The 17789-nt window shown below is 36.4% G+C and overlaps 4 protein-coding genes across 4 annotated transcripts; 1 reads left to right on the plus strand and 3 right to left on the minus strand.

Annotated features, from left to right (window-relative positions):
* The first annotated feature begins 1257 nt into the window (after positions 1–1257).
* LOC103322317 (cytokinin riboside 5'-monophosphate phosphoribohydrolase LOG8-like) lies at positions 1258–4504 on the plus strand. The gene is made up of 7 exons (XM_008224532.2): positions 1258–1538; positions 1711–1808; positions 1969–1999; positions 2118–2217; positions 2416–2486; positions 3944–4087; positions 4238–4504. The coding sequence occupies exons 1-7, from the start codon at positions 1443–1445 to the stop codon at positions 4319–4321; spliced, it is 624 nt and encodes a 207-aa protein (XP_008222754.1). The 5' UTR covers positions 1258–1442; the 3' UTR covers positions 4322–4504.
* Positions 4505–5117: 613 nt separating this feature from the next.
* Positions 5118–7333, minus strand: SUB1 (calcium ion binding protein). Its single transcript, XM_008225559.2, has one exon. The coding sequence runs from the start codon at positions 6972–6974 to the stop codon at positions 5322–5324; it is 1653 nt and encodes a 550-aa protein (XP_008223781.1). The 5' UTR covers positions 6975–7333; the 3' UTR covers positions 5118–5321.
* A 704-nt stretch (positions 7334–8037) lies between these two features.
* ACD1-LIKE (ACD1-like protein) lies at positions 8038–11508 on the minus strand. Its single transcript, XM_008226595.2, has 7 exons — positions 10868–11508; positions 10429–10616; positions 10089–10174; positions 9799–9983; positions 9473–9661; positions 8917–9104; positions 8038–8440 (listed from the first exon to the last, which is right to left on the minus strand). Exons 1-7 carry the CDS (start codon positions 11384–11386, stop codon positions 8185–8187), a joined length of 1611 nt encoding a protein of 536 aa, XP_008224817.2. The 5' UTR covers positions 11387–11508; the 3' UTR covers positions 8038–8184.
* A 308-nt stretch (positions 11509–11816) lies between these two features.
* On the minus strand, positions 11817–15696 carry LOC103344566 (calmodulin-binding family protein). Its single transcript, XM_008248192.3, has 8 exons — positions 15530–15696; positions 14148–14697; positions 13938–14052; positions 13789–13854; positions 13524–13703; positions 13200–13439; positions 12974–13075; positions 11817–12865 (listed from the first exon to the last, which is right to left on the minus strand). The coding sequence occupies exons 2-8, from the start codon at positions 14654–14656 to the stop codon at positions 12041–12043; spliced, it is 2037 nt and encodes a 678-aa protein (XP_008246414.2). The 5' UTR covers positions 14657–14697; positions 15530–15696; the 3' UTR covers positions 11817–12040.
* Between the last annotated feature and the right edge of the window lie 2093 nt (positions 15697–17789).

Below are 17789 nucleotides of genomic sequence, written 5' to 3' on the forward strand. Positions count from 1 at the left end.
TTCACCTCACATTTATACTAAAGAGTTCAAGTTAATGTTATGTTCCAGTCTTTTGTAATGTTCTATTTCTAAATGATGGAACTTGTCTCGACCAAAAAGAGTTCAAATTTTACTTTGATATCCCTCGTTTGAATAAGATAAAATATCTAGACAACTAAATATAAAATGATATTTTTCAAACATCCGTTACTTTAATTTTTATAGAGCGGAAGAGTCGAGACAATCTCAATTTTGCTTATTTGTCTTCAGATTTGATTCAACTTATTGATATAATTGTTTATTTAGGATACAAAATAACCCTTTAGAGTTTATACAATTAACGTAATATGAGATTACAACCCAAAATTTAAGCTCTAAAGAGTGATGTTACACCCTAAAGAATCAACCATGTTAATAAATCAAATCAACACTAAAGAAAATTGAGTAAAATAAATAAGTTCTCAGCACGTTGTTTAAAGAACAAAAGTCATGCACGGAGAAGAAACTACTTAAATATCAATATACAATGTCTCATGCGAGTCTCTCTCTCTCTCTCTACAACCGCACATACATACTTATGAGATTAAGAACCATTATGAAGATTGTCCAGTAGGACAGGATTGAAGCGTGATCATAATAAATCCTAAAATATTAGCCAGACATGACATATGCTTATAATTAGGAGGTGAATGTGGTAAAAGTGCATGCAGCTTGTAGGAGCTAGCTGAGAATTTCCCCAACTTTTGCTATGAATATAGGATGCACAACTAAAAGGGTATTATATATAATATTAGGGGTCATCATTATGGTTTTATAGCCACTCAACTGAATAGATCTCTGCCAAGGGACCAACATGCACCCAAAATACAAAAGTGCTAGCTTAGCTTAGGTCCTTAGCTTAGGTTAGGAGTTTTCCAAGTCCAAGAAGTAGAGGAGATGAATGAATGATCCTCTCTCTCTCTCTCTCTCTCTCTATCTCTCTCTCCATTAAATATTTTAGGGAAGGGAAGGTGAGAGGGAGGAGCGTATATATTATTGGTGCACCCACCAACACAAATGAGATATAGAATACAGAGAATGTAAGAAAGGCAGAATCTTGTTTGACTGAAAAGTGAATAACACTAGCATTATTTTCATGTACAGGGCCCATATCAGTTAACATCAACTCTCACGTGTCAGTACCACCGGTACAATTTCTAAATTATTTATTAGACTTTTAATTAGTATATAGTGCTCTCTCTCTCTCTCTCTCTCTCTATATATATATATATATATATATATTTGTGTCTATATATGTGTGTGTGGAGAGAGATCGATAGACTTGTTAGAAGGCCTGCGACTTATTCAGCAAAAAGAATATATTGTAGTGATCAACCAACTTGTTTGCATCCCATATCCATCGGAGGTGAAGAAACTCTACAGCTAGCTTTAGTTAGAAAGTAGAAACTAGTATATTATAATTAATGGTTAAGTTCAAAAGGGTGTGTGTCTTCTGTGGAAGTAATTCAGGCCATAGAAAGATATTCAGTGATGCAGCTCTTCAACTTGGGACTCAACTGGTAATTCTGCTATTCTCTCTCTCTCTCTCTCTCTCTCTCAAATACACTCATGTGGCAAGTATATAAATACACACACAGGTTTAAATGAATTGGTCTTAGTTGTTTGTTATTGATATAACTTGAGGTTTGATTGCAATTAGCAAGGGAAATTAATGAAATTAAGTTTGATCAGGTGGAGAGGAAGATGGATTTGGTGTATGGAGGAGGAAGTGTAGGGCTGATGGGGTTGGTTTCACAAACAGTTTATGACGGTGGATGTCATGTTCTTGGGTAAGACTAATTAATTCAATGAGGCCCAGATCAAGTATATAATTAATAAACCTCAATCCTTACTTCCTTAATTATATGCTAATGCTATAGGTACGTAGGACGAATCTTTGATTAATTAAGTGATTAATCTTACTAATTAATAATTTGGTTTTTGCTATAGAGTTATCCCAACAGCCCTTGTTCCACTTGAGGTACCAGCCATACATACTCTCCTTCTTCTAACCTTAATTCTGTTGTGTATTGCTAATTAACTATATTAATATATGCTAATTAATGAAGTAATTAAAATTCTGTGACTGATTTGATTAGATATCAGGCAATTCAGTAGGAGAAGTGTTGATTGTATCGGATATGCATGAAAGGAAGGCTGAGATGGCTCGTCAAGCCGATGCTTTCATTGCACTTCCTGGTATATATAATTAATATTTCAACTATTAAAAAACTAAATTAAAGTTACAAATGTATATAAGAGTTTTCTGTAAACATTGCTGATGTAGTTAAGTTTTTCTGCATGTATATACTATATATGATGCATTTTGATCCTTCTTAATTTTCTGGGCTTTTGGATAATCCATCCATATATATATATATATATATATATATGAAGGTGGGTATGGAACCATGGAAGAGTTGCTTGAGATGATAACATGGTCTCAGCTTGGAATCCATGACAAACCAGTAAGCTTATTACTCTGTTTTTTTTTCCTTCTCTTATTCTCTGCATGTAAAAGAACAAGATGCATGCCGCATGCGCATGTAAGTTTAACAATTATTCATAAAATGCATGTTTCCTTGAAACATTTCAATCTGTCTATTAAAAGTTTTCAGTATTAGCAAGAACTGTAGGTCTTAGCATATAATTAATTGCTCGAGAGACTGGTTAGCTATAACCCTAGACCATAGGGACCCTTAATGATATTATTGTTTAGTCAATTTAGATCATGACCTTCGATACTGACTCAATCAATTAAACAAATTTTCCACATCAGAATGATTATAACAAGACCATAAGATCCTTTACCATACGCATAAAATGAGTGAATGATGACGTTTTTATTAGAGTGCTCTCATTGTTTTATGTGTAATAAAAACAAATTAATAAAAATGAACTTTGACCTAGATTTCATTTAATCAATATTTCACTTCATTTTGATTTTCATGGGATTGCACCTAACGAGGTTGAATCGCAACTATTATACGATTGATAAAGATTTATCCAGATGTTTGAATTGTATGCCTTTCGTTTTTTTGCTGCTTTATAGGCTTTTGAAGTATTTAAGAAGATTTTTCTTTATATATATATTTATAAAAAATTAAAAAAAATCAATTTCTACTTTTTTACAAGACAAGAAAAATATAGGATTCTCGACTCGACTCTTTAAATAAACTTTAAATACGTACAATCACCACAAACCGCACTCATTTCATGATTTTCTAATTTGGTTTCCTTCTTCATGGTTTTTATTATGTGATAACTTCCAGTTGGAAGTGAATTAAATTCAAACTATTTTGGGTATATTAACTTGCATTAATTTGGTTTCCTTCTTCATGGTTTTTATTAAAGCAAAGTCTTCTAGTGCGTGAGCTTTCAAACTTCTTAATTAAGCCATCCAAATTGAGTACCAACTACTCGGCTGTATTTGGTTATAAGTCAGATCGGGATGGCCCTGAATAAGACTTGGCAACAATTTATAGGCCCATAATTGAGGCTTACTCTTCCCCTTCTAAATTCGTTATTAGTACTGATAGTATGGTCCTCTTTGTCACACCAATCATTTCATAATCATTCTTGCACTTTCCACCCAAAAAATTATTCTTACACAAATTATGGGACAAGTAGAGTTGAAATAAAGTAAAAGATTTTGATAAGGTCGCATACGTGGGCGATTTCTAATTGTTAATGAGATTCCGTGATATGAATTAACAGTCATAAATCATCAATAGCCTCGCACATAGGTGTTTAACTGTAGCATAACTTAGTGAGTAAGTCATGGCAAATGAAAATGACAATGAACCTTTTTCCAAATTTATGACATTTTAGGATTGTAACTTATGACGTTAACATGTTAACCAATTTTCCGAAAAAAGGACATCAACATATTAACCACTACCACATATTTTGGTTGCAAAATCAGGTGGGTCTCTTAAATATTGATGGGTATTATGATTGCTTGCTTCGTCTGTTTGACAAAGGCGTGGAAGAAGGATTTATTAATTTATCTGCAAGGAACATTGTCATATCTGCAAAAACTGCTCAAGAGCTGATACAGAGGATGGAGGTACTGATATACATATATACTCTCCTTTTATACTATTCCTTCCATATCAAAACTGCCCTGTTTTGTAATTGTTAAATTATCTTGGTTTCATTATTTTTGTTTTGACTAGAAGGCATTTCATTGGTTTTTTTATTTATTTTTCCCCTGCAGGAATACATACCTTTGCATAATCAAGTGGCACCAACCCAAAGCTGGAATGTGGAAGAAAACCATGCTAATCATAAAAGGGCTTGATGCACTAATGAACTAAGACTGACTTGAAAAATGAATTGTTTAGATGAAAAGCAAGGGTCGAATTAATCATATATTTGACTTTCTATGGTCAAATTTGTCTCTCAGGATTATGCAATATATGGATTCGGCATACCAATTATGATTGTGAATGTAATTGATATAAGACTATTTTCCTTTCCCTCATGGTATATCTCTATTTACAACTTTCTGAATGCAAGTATACAACAAAGAGAAAGCGAAAAGGAAAGCTGTGTCTGCATAAACAAAGTGTTTCTGGTTTTCAAACTTGATGAACAATGTTTGAGCAAGGGAAAAGAGCAATTTTACAACTTCAGTTTTCCGGTACATAAGCAAAATCAAAGTGCATCTGCTGCCTTTCAAGATATTCCCCTCTAGAAAACTCTCCATGTGCATGTAGTTAAGGGATGAAATGATTCATTGCTAATAGATTGATGCATTTACAGCTTGATTCAGTCCATATGCATCAAACTACCAACTGTTTAAGCATTTTGCAAAACTAGTCGCCAATGATGACTTTCAGGAATGATACGGTATTTGAAGAGAAAGCAGAACATTATAAATCTATACTAGGCATTTCCTGAGTAATACCAACGCAAAAAGTTCAAAGATAAGTGTCATATGTGAGGCACACAACTCATTCTCTGCAGTTCCAGAGAAATTTAAATGTGTTGTATCCACTTAGGCCTCCACTCATGCGCAAATAATTGTGTCACATGTGAAGGAAAATCAAAGAGAAAAGATAATGGCAGGTAATTTATATTCGGGAAGATGGACATTATACTAGAGCTCGTAAGAGATAAATTGATGTGGATGTCGAAATGAGTTGAATCTATTGTACAATACAGGCTTTGAATTTCCAACCATTAATACAATAAAAGAACAAGCAAATACAACGATAAGCCTGACCTGAATTCCACAGTATCACTCAGAAATGTGAATCAAAATATGAAATAAGCAACTAGAGGTCTCTCCAACCTGGTCAGCATGTGTTGATTCCATCCTTGCAATCTCCGGTTAAATTATAGAACGTTTCCACACGCGTCTTTGCCCTGTAAAGGACCTCAGTATCCACTTCAACCCTCATGTACCCATCAAACTCAACTGGTCGTCCATCGTTTAAAATCCTAGTCTCATTGTACCACTCACTTGTATTACTCCACAGTTCTTTGTAATCATCAAGCAAATGAACCTTGTACTGAGACCTCAGTTTATCAAAGTAATTGTAGAACGGTTCATTAGTGGCTATATACAGATTCCTCCAAGGCTGAACCATCCTCTTTACCTTCTCAAGAAGCATGTCAGGGGATGTATCATAATCCAAATGAGGCCAAAGGTCCTTATTTTGTGCCTTCTCTCCTCGCACAACATGAACAGCATCAAAATCCCAGTCCATTCGCCCGCTGATCTCTGTAACAATATTCATCAATCTCTTTGATTTCCAAAGAGCGTGCCATGGCCTCTGTACGTACTTAGCAGCTTGTCCTTCACACACCCTGTACCAGTAATTTTCTGGCTCCGGACCATCAAACTGCCTCCATATAACCGTGCTCTTTTCTTTCTTGAGTTGCATTGGTGTGATCTTATGGCTCGCAACCTTCTTAACTGGCACTTTCCTCTTATGGCTCCGATCCCACTTCTTCCAATCTCTCAAAAATTCACCCTCCTCCACAATTGAGGCACTCTCCTTAAGATGCTCAAAATCAAAGTAATATCGAAAATCTTTCCCTTCCTTATCTTTATTACTCGGAGTATAACTCGCTGCCAAGCATACACTCAGATCCATCACAAATGTCCTGTTCAAAAACATAGCCTCACCTAAACCACACAAGAAACTCCATTGGTATTGGTTCATTCCTTTGCAATAATCCCCTCCACGTGAATAGTACAAGTACTTACCCTTCCTAAAATTCGTATCCGATCCCAAGCTTGGGATTGTATCATTAATCTGTTCGTCACGAACTGATGGGGCTATTTTAGCACCCCTAGTGCTATTACTAATCCTCCTCGGCCTTCGAGCATTAATACCCGAATGCCACCCTCCGGCATGGACCACCTTATAGGTACAATTCACTCCAAATCCAAGCTTAAACCTCCTAAAATCCCTATACTTCCTCCAAGACTTCTCCTTCTTGTTCCTAAACCTCCACAACACATCACACTCGTCCGGTTTCGACCCATTAACCGGTGTCTGATACTCCAAGAACACAATGGACTTAAAGAGCCTCAAATTAAACCTCTCCACCGCAATCAAAGCTCGAGGGTCCGAGCAATTCACTCTCTCCAAATCCTCACAATTCAATTGGGGTGGGGTAGAGTTGGTAATATTGGCTTCTGATTTCTCAATCACCGCCTCGGTGATGCGGTCCTCCGAAGCCGGAGGCACGGCAGGGGCAAGTAAATCCTCACCAGTCTTGAGGATAGAATTGTCATTCTTGAAAGTGGCATTCTCAGACTCAGTGAAGAGTTTTGTTAAGGCTGGAGCTGACTCCAGCCATGGATCTGGGGGTTGGTAGGTGATGGCAATCACAGTGATTATAAGCACTGAGAACACAAACACTGAGAAGCAGAGATTGCTTATGAGCTTTATCAGGTTTTGCCCAATGGGCTCAGTGGCCCGATTTGATTCTTTCATAAGTTTTGAAGAAAACTCAGGTAGTAAAACCAATCAGATCTTGGAGTGCACGAACTAAATTTTGGTCGGTATTGAGAGAAAGTAGAAGAAAATGAAGGAACTTGAGTGGAAATGAATGGGAAAGTACAGAAATTTACTTACATGAGATGTGAAACTGGAGCTGTGGAGGGTTGGTTGATGGAGATCTGCTGAGGGAGGCTTGTGGAAGGAAATGTGACTTGGGTTTTACTGGTTTGTTTACTTTAGTTTCGAGGACGGTGGTTTGTATGTTAATGTCAAGTGTGGAAGAGCTTCTGCTACAAGCGACGGGAGCTTTTGGTTGGGTGGATTGTCTTTGACTCTTTGTGAAATTGTCACTTGGACTGCTTTGCAATGCCACATCACTCGTCAGTAAATCAAAATTTGTTGGAGCCCAAATTATATTATTTGGGCCTAATTTGAACAAGTGGATATGGTGCTTCTACAAACAATGTGATAAAATAAAAGCCACTGGGAGTGTGGGGAGATGTAAATTCGGGAGTGTGAATTCATTTTTACATATCCTCTCATGTAAATAATGTTTTTGCTCTAATGGGTGGATGTAAATCCAATTTTGTTTGTATTAATATGTTTTTGTGTTAATTTTTGCAAAAGATTTGGCTCCTTTCAAAATAAATGGGATTTTGACACTTGTCAATTTCATTTATCTTTATCTTTTTCTGAAATTCTTTTAATTTTCTTTGTTTTGGAATTTGACCATTTGCTTTGAGGAGCTAAAAAGCCATTAGGGGATCGTTTGATGTGGAGGTAAAAACAATGGGGTACTGTCAATTTGTGATGTTAATAATTATCAAGATGGATGGTGACAAATTTTTGTTTTGGTACATACAGAGCATCTATGTTTCGTGTTAACATTAAGGAACTGTGGTGCTGGACAAAAACTTGTATGAAACGGGTTCTTACTCACTCTCTCTATCTCTCTCGTCACGTTGTGACTAAATTTTTCTCATGCTTCTGAGCTAGAGACAAACACAACTACCTCTTCCTCTCCGCACCCTTTCTTTCAATTTCTAATGCAAAGAAATAATCTTCACATGATACTCTTTTTATTTTACAAACTTATATTAATGTATATCATAGTTATGAAACCTTGACATGTATATCATAGTTACATTACCCCATTGGGTGTTTAATGTTTTCATTATATCTAAACAGTGAGTGAACTTGAATCTCAGCGAAGAGCATGGTTGTAGTCGTGGAAGTGAAACTGTTTGTAGATAAAGTGAGCCAACCATTTTGAAGCTGCAAAGGATAGTATAGCCATTGCAACTAGCGTAGTTCTTGCAGCCACTGATAACGCAGCCTGCTTGGTTGCAGCAACAATTCCAACTAAAGAAAAAGAGACGACCTGCAACACAACTTCCAGCACCCTCAGACCTTTGTGTGCTGCACTGCAACTGCTGCAGCTCACCACATGGGACCAGTACCTGAGAAGGTTGTGCAAAACCTCCCTTATCATTCAACGATATGACTTTTAACACACTCCAAGTTAGTTCTAAGGATCCCAACACAACCAAATAAAACAAATGCTTGTGTCCAACAATGTATGTGGCAAAATGGCAAGACAAACGGCAAATTTTTAATCAATGTGCCAGAAATTCCTATATCATTTGATTACCTGAAAATGCCAAGAATAAACTGAAAGAGATTGATTTCAAAGTATTTTAGCTGGTTCAGTTTGTAAAACTTGTCAACTAATAGAAAAGTTGTTTCCACATAAGCTTTCACTACTTTAATAGAGTTAACATTATCGCAACACCACCAATTTTTAGCATTTCCAAGACCTCTGTAAGGATCTGCTATCAAAATTTGACAGGCAAGGAGTTAAATGGTTCCAATTTTCTGAAACTAAGAAGTAAACAACAAAAGTTCGAATCCTCTTTCATAGTTGTATGTAAGTTACCTGTCCAACAACTGTTCTCTTGGGGGAGTGGGGGGAAGAGCCCCACTGAACTTGCCTCTCCAATCTACCTGACCACCAGCATACTTGATTAACCATTTTCTGAAACCAACCACAAGGGCATCCGACTTTGTAGGCACAAAACATGCTTTCTGCCACTGGCTGGGGCCAGCATCCATTATCTTACGTTCCTGTAGGAAGAACTCAAGAGTCATACAAGACCACATGCATTAAAATATTGACCTAAGACTATTTCCATGATCATGTGGTTGCACATAGTAACTCCATAGGGTGTTTCTCTTATTGTTTCTAAAACTTGATACCAAAAGCATTACTTTCAGGGGTGTGTGTTTGGGATGTTGTGGGGGGTAAATAGATCCACTTGACAATTGCCAGGTTTTCTCATTCATTGCCCATCTAGCAACGAGTTTAACGTTTTGCGAGAAAAAGCCAGACCATGGTCTTTGTCAACTGAAAAAGTGATGTCTTGCATATTCAGCAAGTGAGATGCAAGATAATTCCTAAACTTCAATTCATACAACAGAGAGTTAGAACTCACCTCAACATGAAGAAGATACAAATCTGAGTCCAAAATCAGGTTTTGTCCAACATGAAACATCCATCGTGGAACAATCTTATCAATCCAAACGCCAAAGTTTCTTGGGAAGGTCCATATCAATCTGCTATTACCTGGACTAACCGGAATGCAGATAAAAATTAGAAGAGCTCTCCGCTGGGCTGATGACACCTACACAAATCAGCATACACATAAATAGATGAACAAAGGAATACAAAGATAAAGGGTGTGAACAAAAATAAAGGAAAGTATAGCTGCAACAGTCAGCTTTATATAAAATCAAGAAGTAAATCAACATATTGTACTACCTTTTTGGTTCCAGCCGATGATGCAGCACCATTACCTTGGTCAACCGGATCAAGGGGAGAAGCGTAGAACACACATGGTGGCAGAAATTTACTGCGACCCCACTCCTGCTTTGCAATGAAACCATTTATGTCTAACTTCTGAACACTCAATTCCAATGGTCTGCCCCCTTCTCTATCAGCCTTCTCTGTAAATTAATGAAGTGTAAGTCATCTGAACCTACTACGTTACAACGAGAAATTAACGTACTGAATTCAATAAAAATGAAAATGATCCACAAAAATGTATCTGCCTTTGGGTTGATTCGTTCGCATTATTCCATAATGTGCATATGGAACATGAGCAGGGTCCATGAGATTTTCAATCAAGACCTCATACCTGGAATTGCAATTAAGAAATCAAGCAAAGTTATAGCATATCTTCTGGATCTGGCTGATATAGCTAGAATAATTGCATATTCTGTTATATGAAAATGTTTACATATGGATACACCTAAAAGTTATTTGACGTGAAAGAGGAAATGAGACCAGGATACAGATTCACAAGGTTACTTATAAAAGAGCATTATCCCTTTCCCTCAGTAGAAAATAGTTTTATATCAGAAAGTGGTTGAAAGATATATCTTTACATACCCGTAAGGAATCTCTCTATTTCCCATTAAACCAGAATACGATGGATCATCTAGTTCTGGTATGTAGGGAGGTTTTTTCTCCGCAAGAACATCTTTGTATTGAGGATCGGAATTTGGCCAAAACCACACAATGCCATTCTGCACAGTACTTGGATAAGCAGCTACACATGCTTTCTTGGATGTGTGAATCTGCATAGTATGCTAGAAGGGTCAATCCTGTTATCTTGTCAAAGAAATAATTCATGCACTGCAGTTTATTCTTATAAAACCACTTCCGCAAACTTGAATGAACAATATGACTGTTCTGTTTAAGTTCATTAGAATTATGCAAAACTATGGTATTATATGACATCTTCTAGAAGTCTAGTTAACTTGTATGAAGGTGAGCAAAACTGTCAATCTGCTACTTGCATGAAATTTTTCATTCAAGGGTTTTTTACCGGAGGGCCATCAGCAGGTGCTTGAGGGATGAACTTGCAGTCACCAGAGCCATTAAAACACCAGCCATGATAAACACACTGCAGCCTCCCCCACTGATCAATTCTCCCTTCAGACAATGGAGCCAATCTGTGAGGACAAGAATCATCAAATACCTTCCAAGCACTCTCATTTCTGTCCCACCACACCACCACATCAATACCCAAAACTTTCTTTGCATGTGGCATCCTCTTGTCAAGATCACAAACTGGCATCAATGGGTACCATTGGGCATACCAATCAAATTTCTCTTGTTGGGTGCGATTTTCAACCTCTAGTTCAGGTGGGTTTGCAGGCTCAGTTGAAACAGAAGATGATATGGTGGTGAAAATCTTGAATGTTGATATGTTTCTTTGAACTAATGAGAATGATGAACTGGGTATTGAATTAAAACAGAAAGAAGTGAGTTTCTTGGATTGCGCTTTGTCAAATTTAGATGGAATTTGGACTGAAGGAATAGATGAAATTTTCAGAGCTTCCATGGCTGCCACAAAGGAAATGGGAGATAGTCCTGCAAGGTAAAAACTTGATGCTCAAAGTGTGAAGCTTTAACTTCCAATTCAGTAAAAAACTTGAGGCTCTGATTTGAGATGGCCATTTTGCCTATTTATGTGATCTTTGATGGAGTGGATAACATGTCAAAAGAAGTTAGTAATCAGTGTGAGTGAATGGAAGGCTCCACGAGTGACGAGTGGTTAGTAATGACCATCACAGTAATGTTTAGTTTGCTATTTGAGGCATGCCCAACCCCACCATAAAATGTTTTGCGTGTATGGTTTTTCGTTGCCCTTTTTTGTTCTTTTGTATAATTTATTTATTGTAGAAGGACGGCATCTGTGTTTCGCGTCCATAAACAGCAACACAATTTAAAAGGGCATCAAACCCACCAAAATAAAACTAAGGAAAAAGAAAAAATTTGAATCTTCTTTTGTATTAAAAGGGCATCGAACCCACCAAAATCCTACAATTTGTCATCTCCTTTTTTTACAAGATGAACTAGCGAAAAAACTGTATACATGATTTGTGTAGGAAAAGAATGACAAAGAATTCTTATATCATCTTTTCTATTTACACAAAAGAATAAATTAATATTGATAAAAAGAAAAAGCAAAAGAAATAAAGAAATCTATTTTCAGTCATGAGACATTAGCAATTGTGCTTGCTCTACTTCCTGTAAAAAGTTGGGAGGACTGAGTTCTAGAATGGTGAATGCTTTTCAATCTCCCAAGTGCCGGCAAGCTTATGATTGCTTCCATCTCCCCGCCACATTCTGTTGGCGTCAGCACCCTTGGACTCAAACCGCTAGTGATCCGAGGAGAGAAGTATGATCTCAAACGGGCTGCGCTTCTTGGGGACAAGCTGACATGCTCCAAAGCTCGAAACTGGAGCTCTGAGGGATAGTCCCTCACACAACCAATGCGAGGTCCAGCTCCTGTTGTCCATTTGCATGACAACTGCTTTCCCAGTTGAAATGATTTCATTCCTTTGTGTGAGTTAATCCTCTTGAGAATTGATTCTTGAGGAATGTCTTCTTCCTCAGTCTCTTCATGGTTTTCTTCAAACAAGTTCTTCTTTGGAATCATGTAATCTTGTTCTGATGAGAGATTTTCTTCTGCTGTTTCATAAGCATCCACTGGAGATCCTACAGGTATACTACTGCAACTTGAAGCAGCAGGTTGAGTTTCACTCGTCTCAAAAAATCTTTCCCTGTTTGGTATTGCCAGATTAGACAATTTTCTACTAACACTGCAGAGCCGGCTTGACATATGAGAATCCATTGCAGCAGCAGCTTGTACCATTGAATCAGTCTCCTCGCGAGTCAAGTCTTCAACAATGGTTTCTTTGGTCTTTAACTCACATACACTTTCAATGAAGTCTCCTTCAGATGAGTTGCATCTAATATGAGCACTGCTTCTTTTCTTGCTAAGTGAACCTTCCTCTTCCTCCTCAATCGGAGTTAACTGAATATAACAGAAAAGTGGGCTTCTTCAGTAAAAATGTTTCCACTTATTTTCTCTTGAAGTATATCAAATCATCGCAAAAGAATATAAGTTCTATTTTCTACATACCTTAACATCTGTGAGATCCACCTTGCTCTCTTCGAGGAATGAGACAAAGTCTCTGAAATTTTCTTCTGTAGGGCGATAATGCCCACTGTGAGGCCAAACTGCCTGTAGAAAGTCACAAGAAACCAATGTTAGATACAACGGCAATATCTAAAGTTAAGCATCAAAACAATGGTATGTATGGAAAGAGGAAGAAGATTTTACAAGTTTTTTTGTATTATATCCATACCTTAATGATGCCATGTTCAACAACTAATCTCCCAGCAGCAGATGTGGCTCCTCCAGCCAAAAAACTTGAATGCTGAAATGTCCCCTTCTTTTTCTTGCCAACATATAAGGTTCTAGAAGCACTAAGGACAAAAATCCATTTGGAATCATTGAATTCTTCAGTTGTATGGAGGACCTGCCCTGATTGCTTATAGAAGAATTTTCCATCCTCCACAACAACTTCGTAGGCCTTTCTTTCCTTCTATATTAAGCAGAATAATTATCAGCAAATGAAATGGAAGAAAAAACAGATCGAAGGATTATAAATAAGGACATAAAGGCTCACCGGTCCTAGATACTTGATACACTGCTGTTGAAGTTTTGATCGAGGGCATTTTTCAACAAGATTTACTTCCTTCCCTTCTCCTATATCTAGCCAGTAGAAGAAGGGTTCTCTACTCTGACAATGGAGCCATTTAATGTAATAAAAGTGTAGATTATGTCCATACCGATGCCTTGGGTCAATCTGTAATAATAAAGAATTGAGATCAGTAATGGCTCATAAAAGATAAAAGAAAAGGAAAAATGACACTCAAATGCAATCAACTTACTGCTTCAAGCCAGTGCTGCAGAGCAAGTTTTTGTGCTTTTTCATTCTTTGATAGGCCTTTCCCAACCTGCAGTGACCAAGACATGCTTAATTTTCTGAACAAATTACAAAAAACTTGAAGTCTAGCATACAAATCTGTTAAAAAGTTACCTTCGCAGCTCTGGTCCTTGCTCTAGACCAACGTGAGATGGCAGTTTCATGTTTCTCAATTTCAAAGAATGATATAGAACTCCGCTTGAGCTCAGCGAAATCTAAAAGCTTCCACCTATATTATTACAAAATTTTGAATTAAATAAGATAGAAACACATAATTTTTTTGCACAAATTGACAAGATTAGCACATGACAATGAAATACATACCAGCTCTGTTCAACAAGAACTGCACAATCTGCTAGCTTTCGTCTGGTTCGGAAGCTTTTGTATACTTTTTGCAATTTAATTGCGGCCATGTGTTTGGGGCTGGCAGGATGTGGAAATTGCAAGGGTTGGATAATCCCCGGCGAACTATCTGACCTTGGGGATTGAATGTTCATCTCTTTGCTGATGGGGCTGATTGGTGCAATGTTCATTTCTTTGATAAGGGGACTCAGTGAAGCGGTGCTCATGCTCTTTTCTAACGAAGGAACCTTAACCCGTACCATTTTCTCTAACTCGTTCCCTTTAAAGCTAACAGAAGTTTCTAGTGTCATCTTTCCAGAGCCTAAAGATTTCATTATTGTGGGTTCTGTATCACCACTTTTGAAACTGACTGATCTAACTGGAGTTTTCACTTCATCATCCCCAAAGCTGATGGACTTTACAATTATTGATTCTAACCCACTTTCCAAATCGGTGTGCTCAGCAAATGGGCAGGAAAAGGAAATTCCCATTTGACAACAGAGGGTTTTATCAACCCAGAGATTTTGGACTCCTGAGAAAAAAGAGAAAGAATGAGATTCAGTGAATATTTCATATCTGGCAATGCCTTGTATAACAGAAAAGCATCACAGAAGGTACTAAATCCAGCTTTTATCAATGTAATCATGCAGTTAAATTATCCCAAACATGAATAAGAATCCATCATCAGACAATCCTAATATGAAAACAGCTTAGATCTATAAAACCTACAAGAATATCAGGTATACATCCGGATGAAACTGCAACTGTTTTCAAACAATGAAAGCCCATGAAATCCATTTTCTTCTAATAGCACTCATTGTCTATATGGTAAAATCTACCAATGTAAACAAGTTAAGGTAAGATATAAACAGTATAGTCCTATCGCCAAGAATGGTCTCATTTTATACTGATATAGAACCCATTGAAAAATACCACAAATCTACAGAACCCATTACCAAAAATTCTTAGTTTCTAAGAAAAAGGACAAACAAACATCACTCAACAGAGGATTCTATTCCATTTTGATACCATTTCCACATAAAATGATTAATTTATTAACCATCTTGGATCAAACCCGGCATACAAACCCATTAAACAAAGAGCAGGGATCCACAAAACCCATTACCAGAGAGCTAAAATTCAAACAAAAATCACTGGAAAACAAGCACATTCCCATGAGATTAAGATCAAAACCCACAACACCCAGTTCATCAGAAGAGCATTAAAAAAAACCAACTTTCACCCAAGAAAGAAACTTTTACCATTTGTGCCTCCTCACAGACCAAACACCAAACAAACAAACTACAAGAATAAAAAGAAGAGCGAAAAGGAGATCATTTATAGAATGAAGGGGGAATTCTTACCTTAAGGAGGATTTGCGAGCCAACGAAAGAGCAGAAATGGATTATTGTGTATTAATAGAAAAGAAAGTTCCGAATTTGAATGGTGAGTGATGGAGAAGTTGGATTTGTTTGAGAGGGTTGGATAGTTCTCTCTTTTCTCCTTGCTGTACAAAGCTCCTGTGCTTTTCAAACTCGACTTTTCATTCATGCTTATATATAGGACATCGGAGAGAGAGAGAGAGAGAGAGAGAGAGTTAGAGTCCATTTTCCGACCACGTGGCCATCGGGGAAAAGAAGCGAAATTTGAAAATTCTAAAACAAAAACGAAAATTTGAGTATTATTAAACCATTGTTTTCTTCACCTCCTTCTAAGAAATTGTAGGAGTTCATATACAAATAATAATCTTCATACTTGACCAAGTAGGCGCTTGTACTCAAAATTCCTGACAATATGATTATACCAAAGAATCACTATAAATTACTAAAATAGAAAATAACAAATAATATAACCACATCTTATTTTTTATAACCTGATGGTTTTGAGTACCGTCACATAAAATGAAAACCAAAAGTGTAAATTGTGTTCGGATGATTTTGTTCTCCAACATTATCTTGTGGGAAATGCTATCAAATGGTAACAAATAACCTCATTATATTTGCTTGTGCAAATGTTTTCACGCAATAATATTCGCTTGAAGATCCTTTGTCTCTAGAACTTCATTTTCTCTCTTACTTGATTCCTGTAAAATCAAACTGGGATTTTTGTAGGGTTTTGAAATTGAGTTTTGAATTACCTTATGTGTTGAATGTAGTCATGTATTTATAGAGTTCTAGGGTTTTTCAAAAAATAATCTCTAATATATTATTTCCTCAAATTGTAGAGATTTGATCAAATCACTAATTGATGATGATATCTCCAAATTAGGCTAGTATCTTAATTGGTGATATGATCTTTTTAAATAAAGATAATATCTTTATCTTTAGTGTCAATTAATTTGCTAAATAAATGGACTCAATTAATATCCATATTTAAGATTTTCTTCTTGCTCACATGGCGCCGTGTGATTGGAAGCCGAGATATTTACTCCCATAATATGGATATGACTTAAATAAGTTGTCCATTCTATCAATAGTAAATAATTTCATATTAAGTATTTGATATTTTCGATGTTGTCAAGTTCTTAAAGTGACAGGTACTTTTGCAGACATTGCGACAGCAATAGTGGTGGTATTTGATAGCATTTTCCTTTTGACTTGATCGTAATTTGAACAAGTGTTGGTGTATTTACGCGTAACATAGTCCTCCGACATAATTGTGTTTCGTACTATAGTAATTAAGTAGTAATTATTTTTATAAAGGTCTTGCAGGTCATATCGTATTGATGTTTTCCAGGTTAAATAAACAATTGGTTAAGCTAATCTGCAATTTTAATTACTTGCACGCTTCCGCTATAATTTTGACGGGAAGTATCTACGCTGTACTTAGTATATTGTCCAGTAGTCACTTTCACTTGAAATCATAGTTAGTTTACAGAAAAGTGCGATTGACTTGTACGTAGTCGCCAGCACTTATGTCATTATAGAATTTTCCTACCTCCAAATCCAAGTAATTCTTAACGTAACTTAACGCCCAAGCTTTTTATCATATATATAATTAGTGATAGTGACTAATTATATTGATGATGTGTTTGCACACGTGGAGTGTTTTGGATGGATATATGATGTGAGTTATATATTTGGATTGTTGCGCTAATTATATTGAATAATATGTGTATTCGAAAGGGAAAGCTCATGGTTTTGGAAGCTTCCATACAACGCCCACAAGTTGACTTGAATATCCTAAAATGCAAAAGAGAGTTTGATGGGTTAATAACAACAAAAGATCCCTTGGAAAGTCTAAAGCTTGTCCTTTGTTTAATACCATATATGTTAGAAACAGTCAAGCTTCTATAGAATATGGCTTTTTCTTTTTCTTTTAATCCAATGATTCAAAAAAGGTTTTTAAAAAGGTATACAAGAGTGAGTGAATTGTTGAATTTACATCAAACGATGAGTGTAAATTTCTTGGACTCATGTAGTCCAAGAGATCAAAACTGTATATCTTATATATATTTGTCCAAGAAAATAATAAAAAAATAAAACTAAAAATTAAAATTAAAATGATTATCAAATCCACCCTAAATAATTAACAAGAATAAATTATCTAGGTATATATATGTGTGCACTCCATATCAGCTGGATTTATATACATGGCTAAATTTGTGTGCTACTTTTGCTTGCT

This window comes from Prunus mume, linkage group LG1 (genome assembly GCF_029339155.1).
Source record: "Prunus mume cultivar Tortuosa linkage group LG1, ASM2933915v1, whole genome shotgun sequence".
NCBI classification, from domain to species: domain Eukaryota; kingdom Viridiplantae; phylum Streptophyta; class Magnoliopsida; order Rosales; family Rosaceae; genus Prunus; species Prunus mume.

What these genes read in the sequence shown, in the direction of transcription:
- LOC103322317 (XM_008224532.2), top strand. Translation starts at nt 1,443, where the DNA reads ATGGTTAAGTTCAAAAGGGTGTGTGTCTTCTGTGGAAGTAATTCAGGC. An exon ending in TTGGAATCCATGACAAACCA is followed by an intron (nt 2,487 to 3,943) that starts GTAAGCTTATTA and finishes TTGCAAAATCAG; the next exon opens with GTGGGTCTCTTAAATATTGA. An exon ending in AGCTGATACAGAGGATGGAG is followed by an intron (nt 4,088 to 4,237) that starts GTACTGATATAC and finishes TTTCCCCTGCAG; the next exon opens with GAATACATACCTTTGCATAA.
- SUB1 (XM_008225559.2), bottom strand. Translation starts at nt 6,974, where the DNA reads ATGAAAGAATCAAATCGGGCCACTGAGCCCATTGGGCAAAACCTGATA.
- ACD1-LIKE (XM_008226595.2), bottom strand. Translation starts at nt 11,386, where the DNA reads ATGGAAGCTCTGAAAATTTCATCTATTCCTTCAGTCCAAATTCCATCT. An exon ending in AATAGAGAGATTCCTTACGG is followed by an intron (nt 10,175 to 10,428) that starts GTATGTAAAGAT and finishes TTGCAATTCCAG; the next exon opens with GTATGAGGTCTTGATTGAAA. An exon ending in CATCGGCTGGAACCAAAAAG is followed by an intron (nt 9,662 to 9,798) that starts GTAGTACAATAT and finishes TGATTTGTGTAG; the next exon opens with GTGTCATCAGCCCAGCGGAG.
- LOC103344566 (XM_008248192.3), bottom strand. Translation starts at nt 14,656, where the DNA reads ATGGGAATTTCCTTTTCCTGCCCATTTGCTGAGCACACCGATTTGGAA. An exon ending in CAAGGACCAGAGCTGCGAAG is followed by an intron (nt 13,855 to 13,937) that starts GTAACTTTTTAA and finishes TGGTCACTGCAG; the next exon opens with GTTGGGAAAGGCCTATCAAA. An exon ending in TGGATCTCACAGATGTTAAG is followed by an intron (nt 12,866 to 12,973) that starts GTATGTAGAAAA and finishes TGTTATATTCAG; the next exon opens with TTAACTCCGATTGAGGAGGA.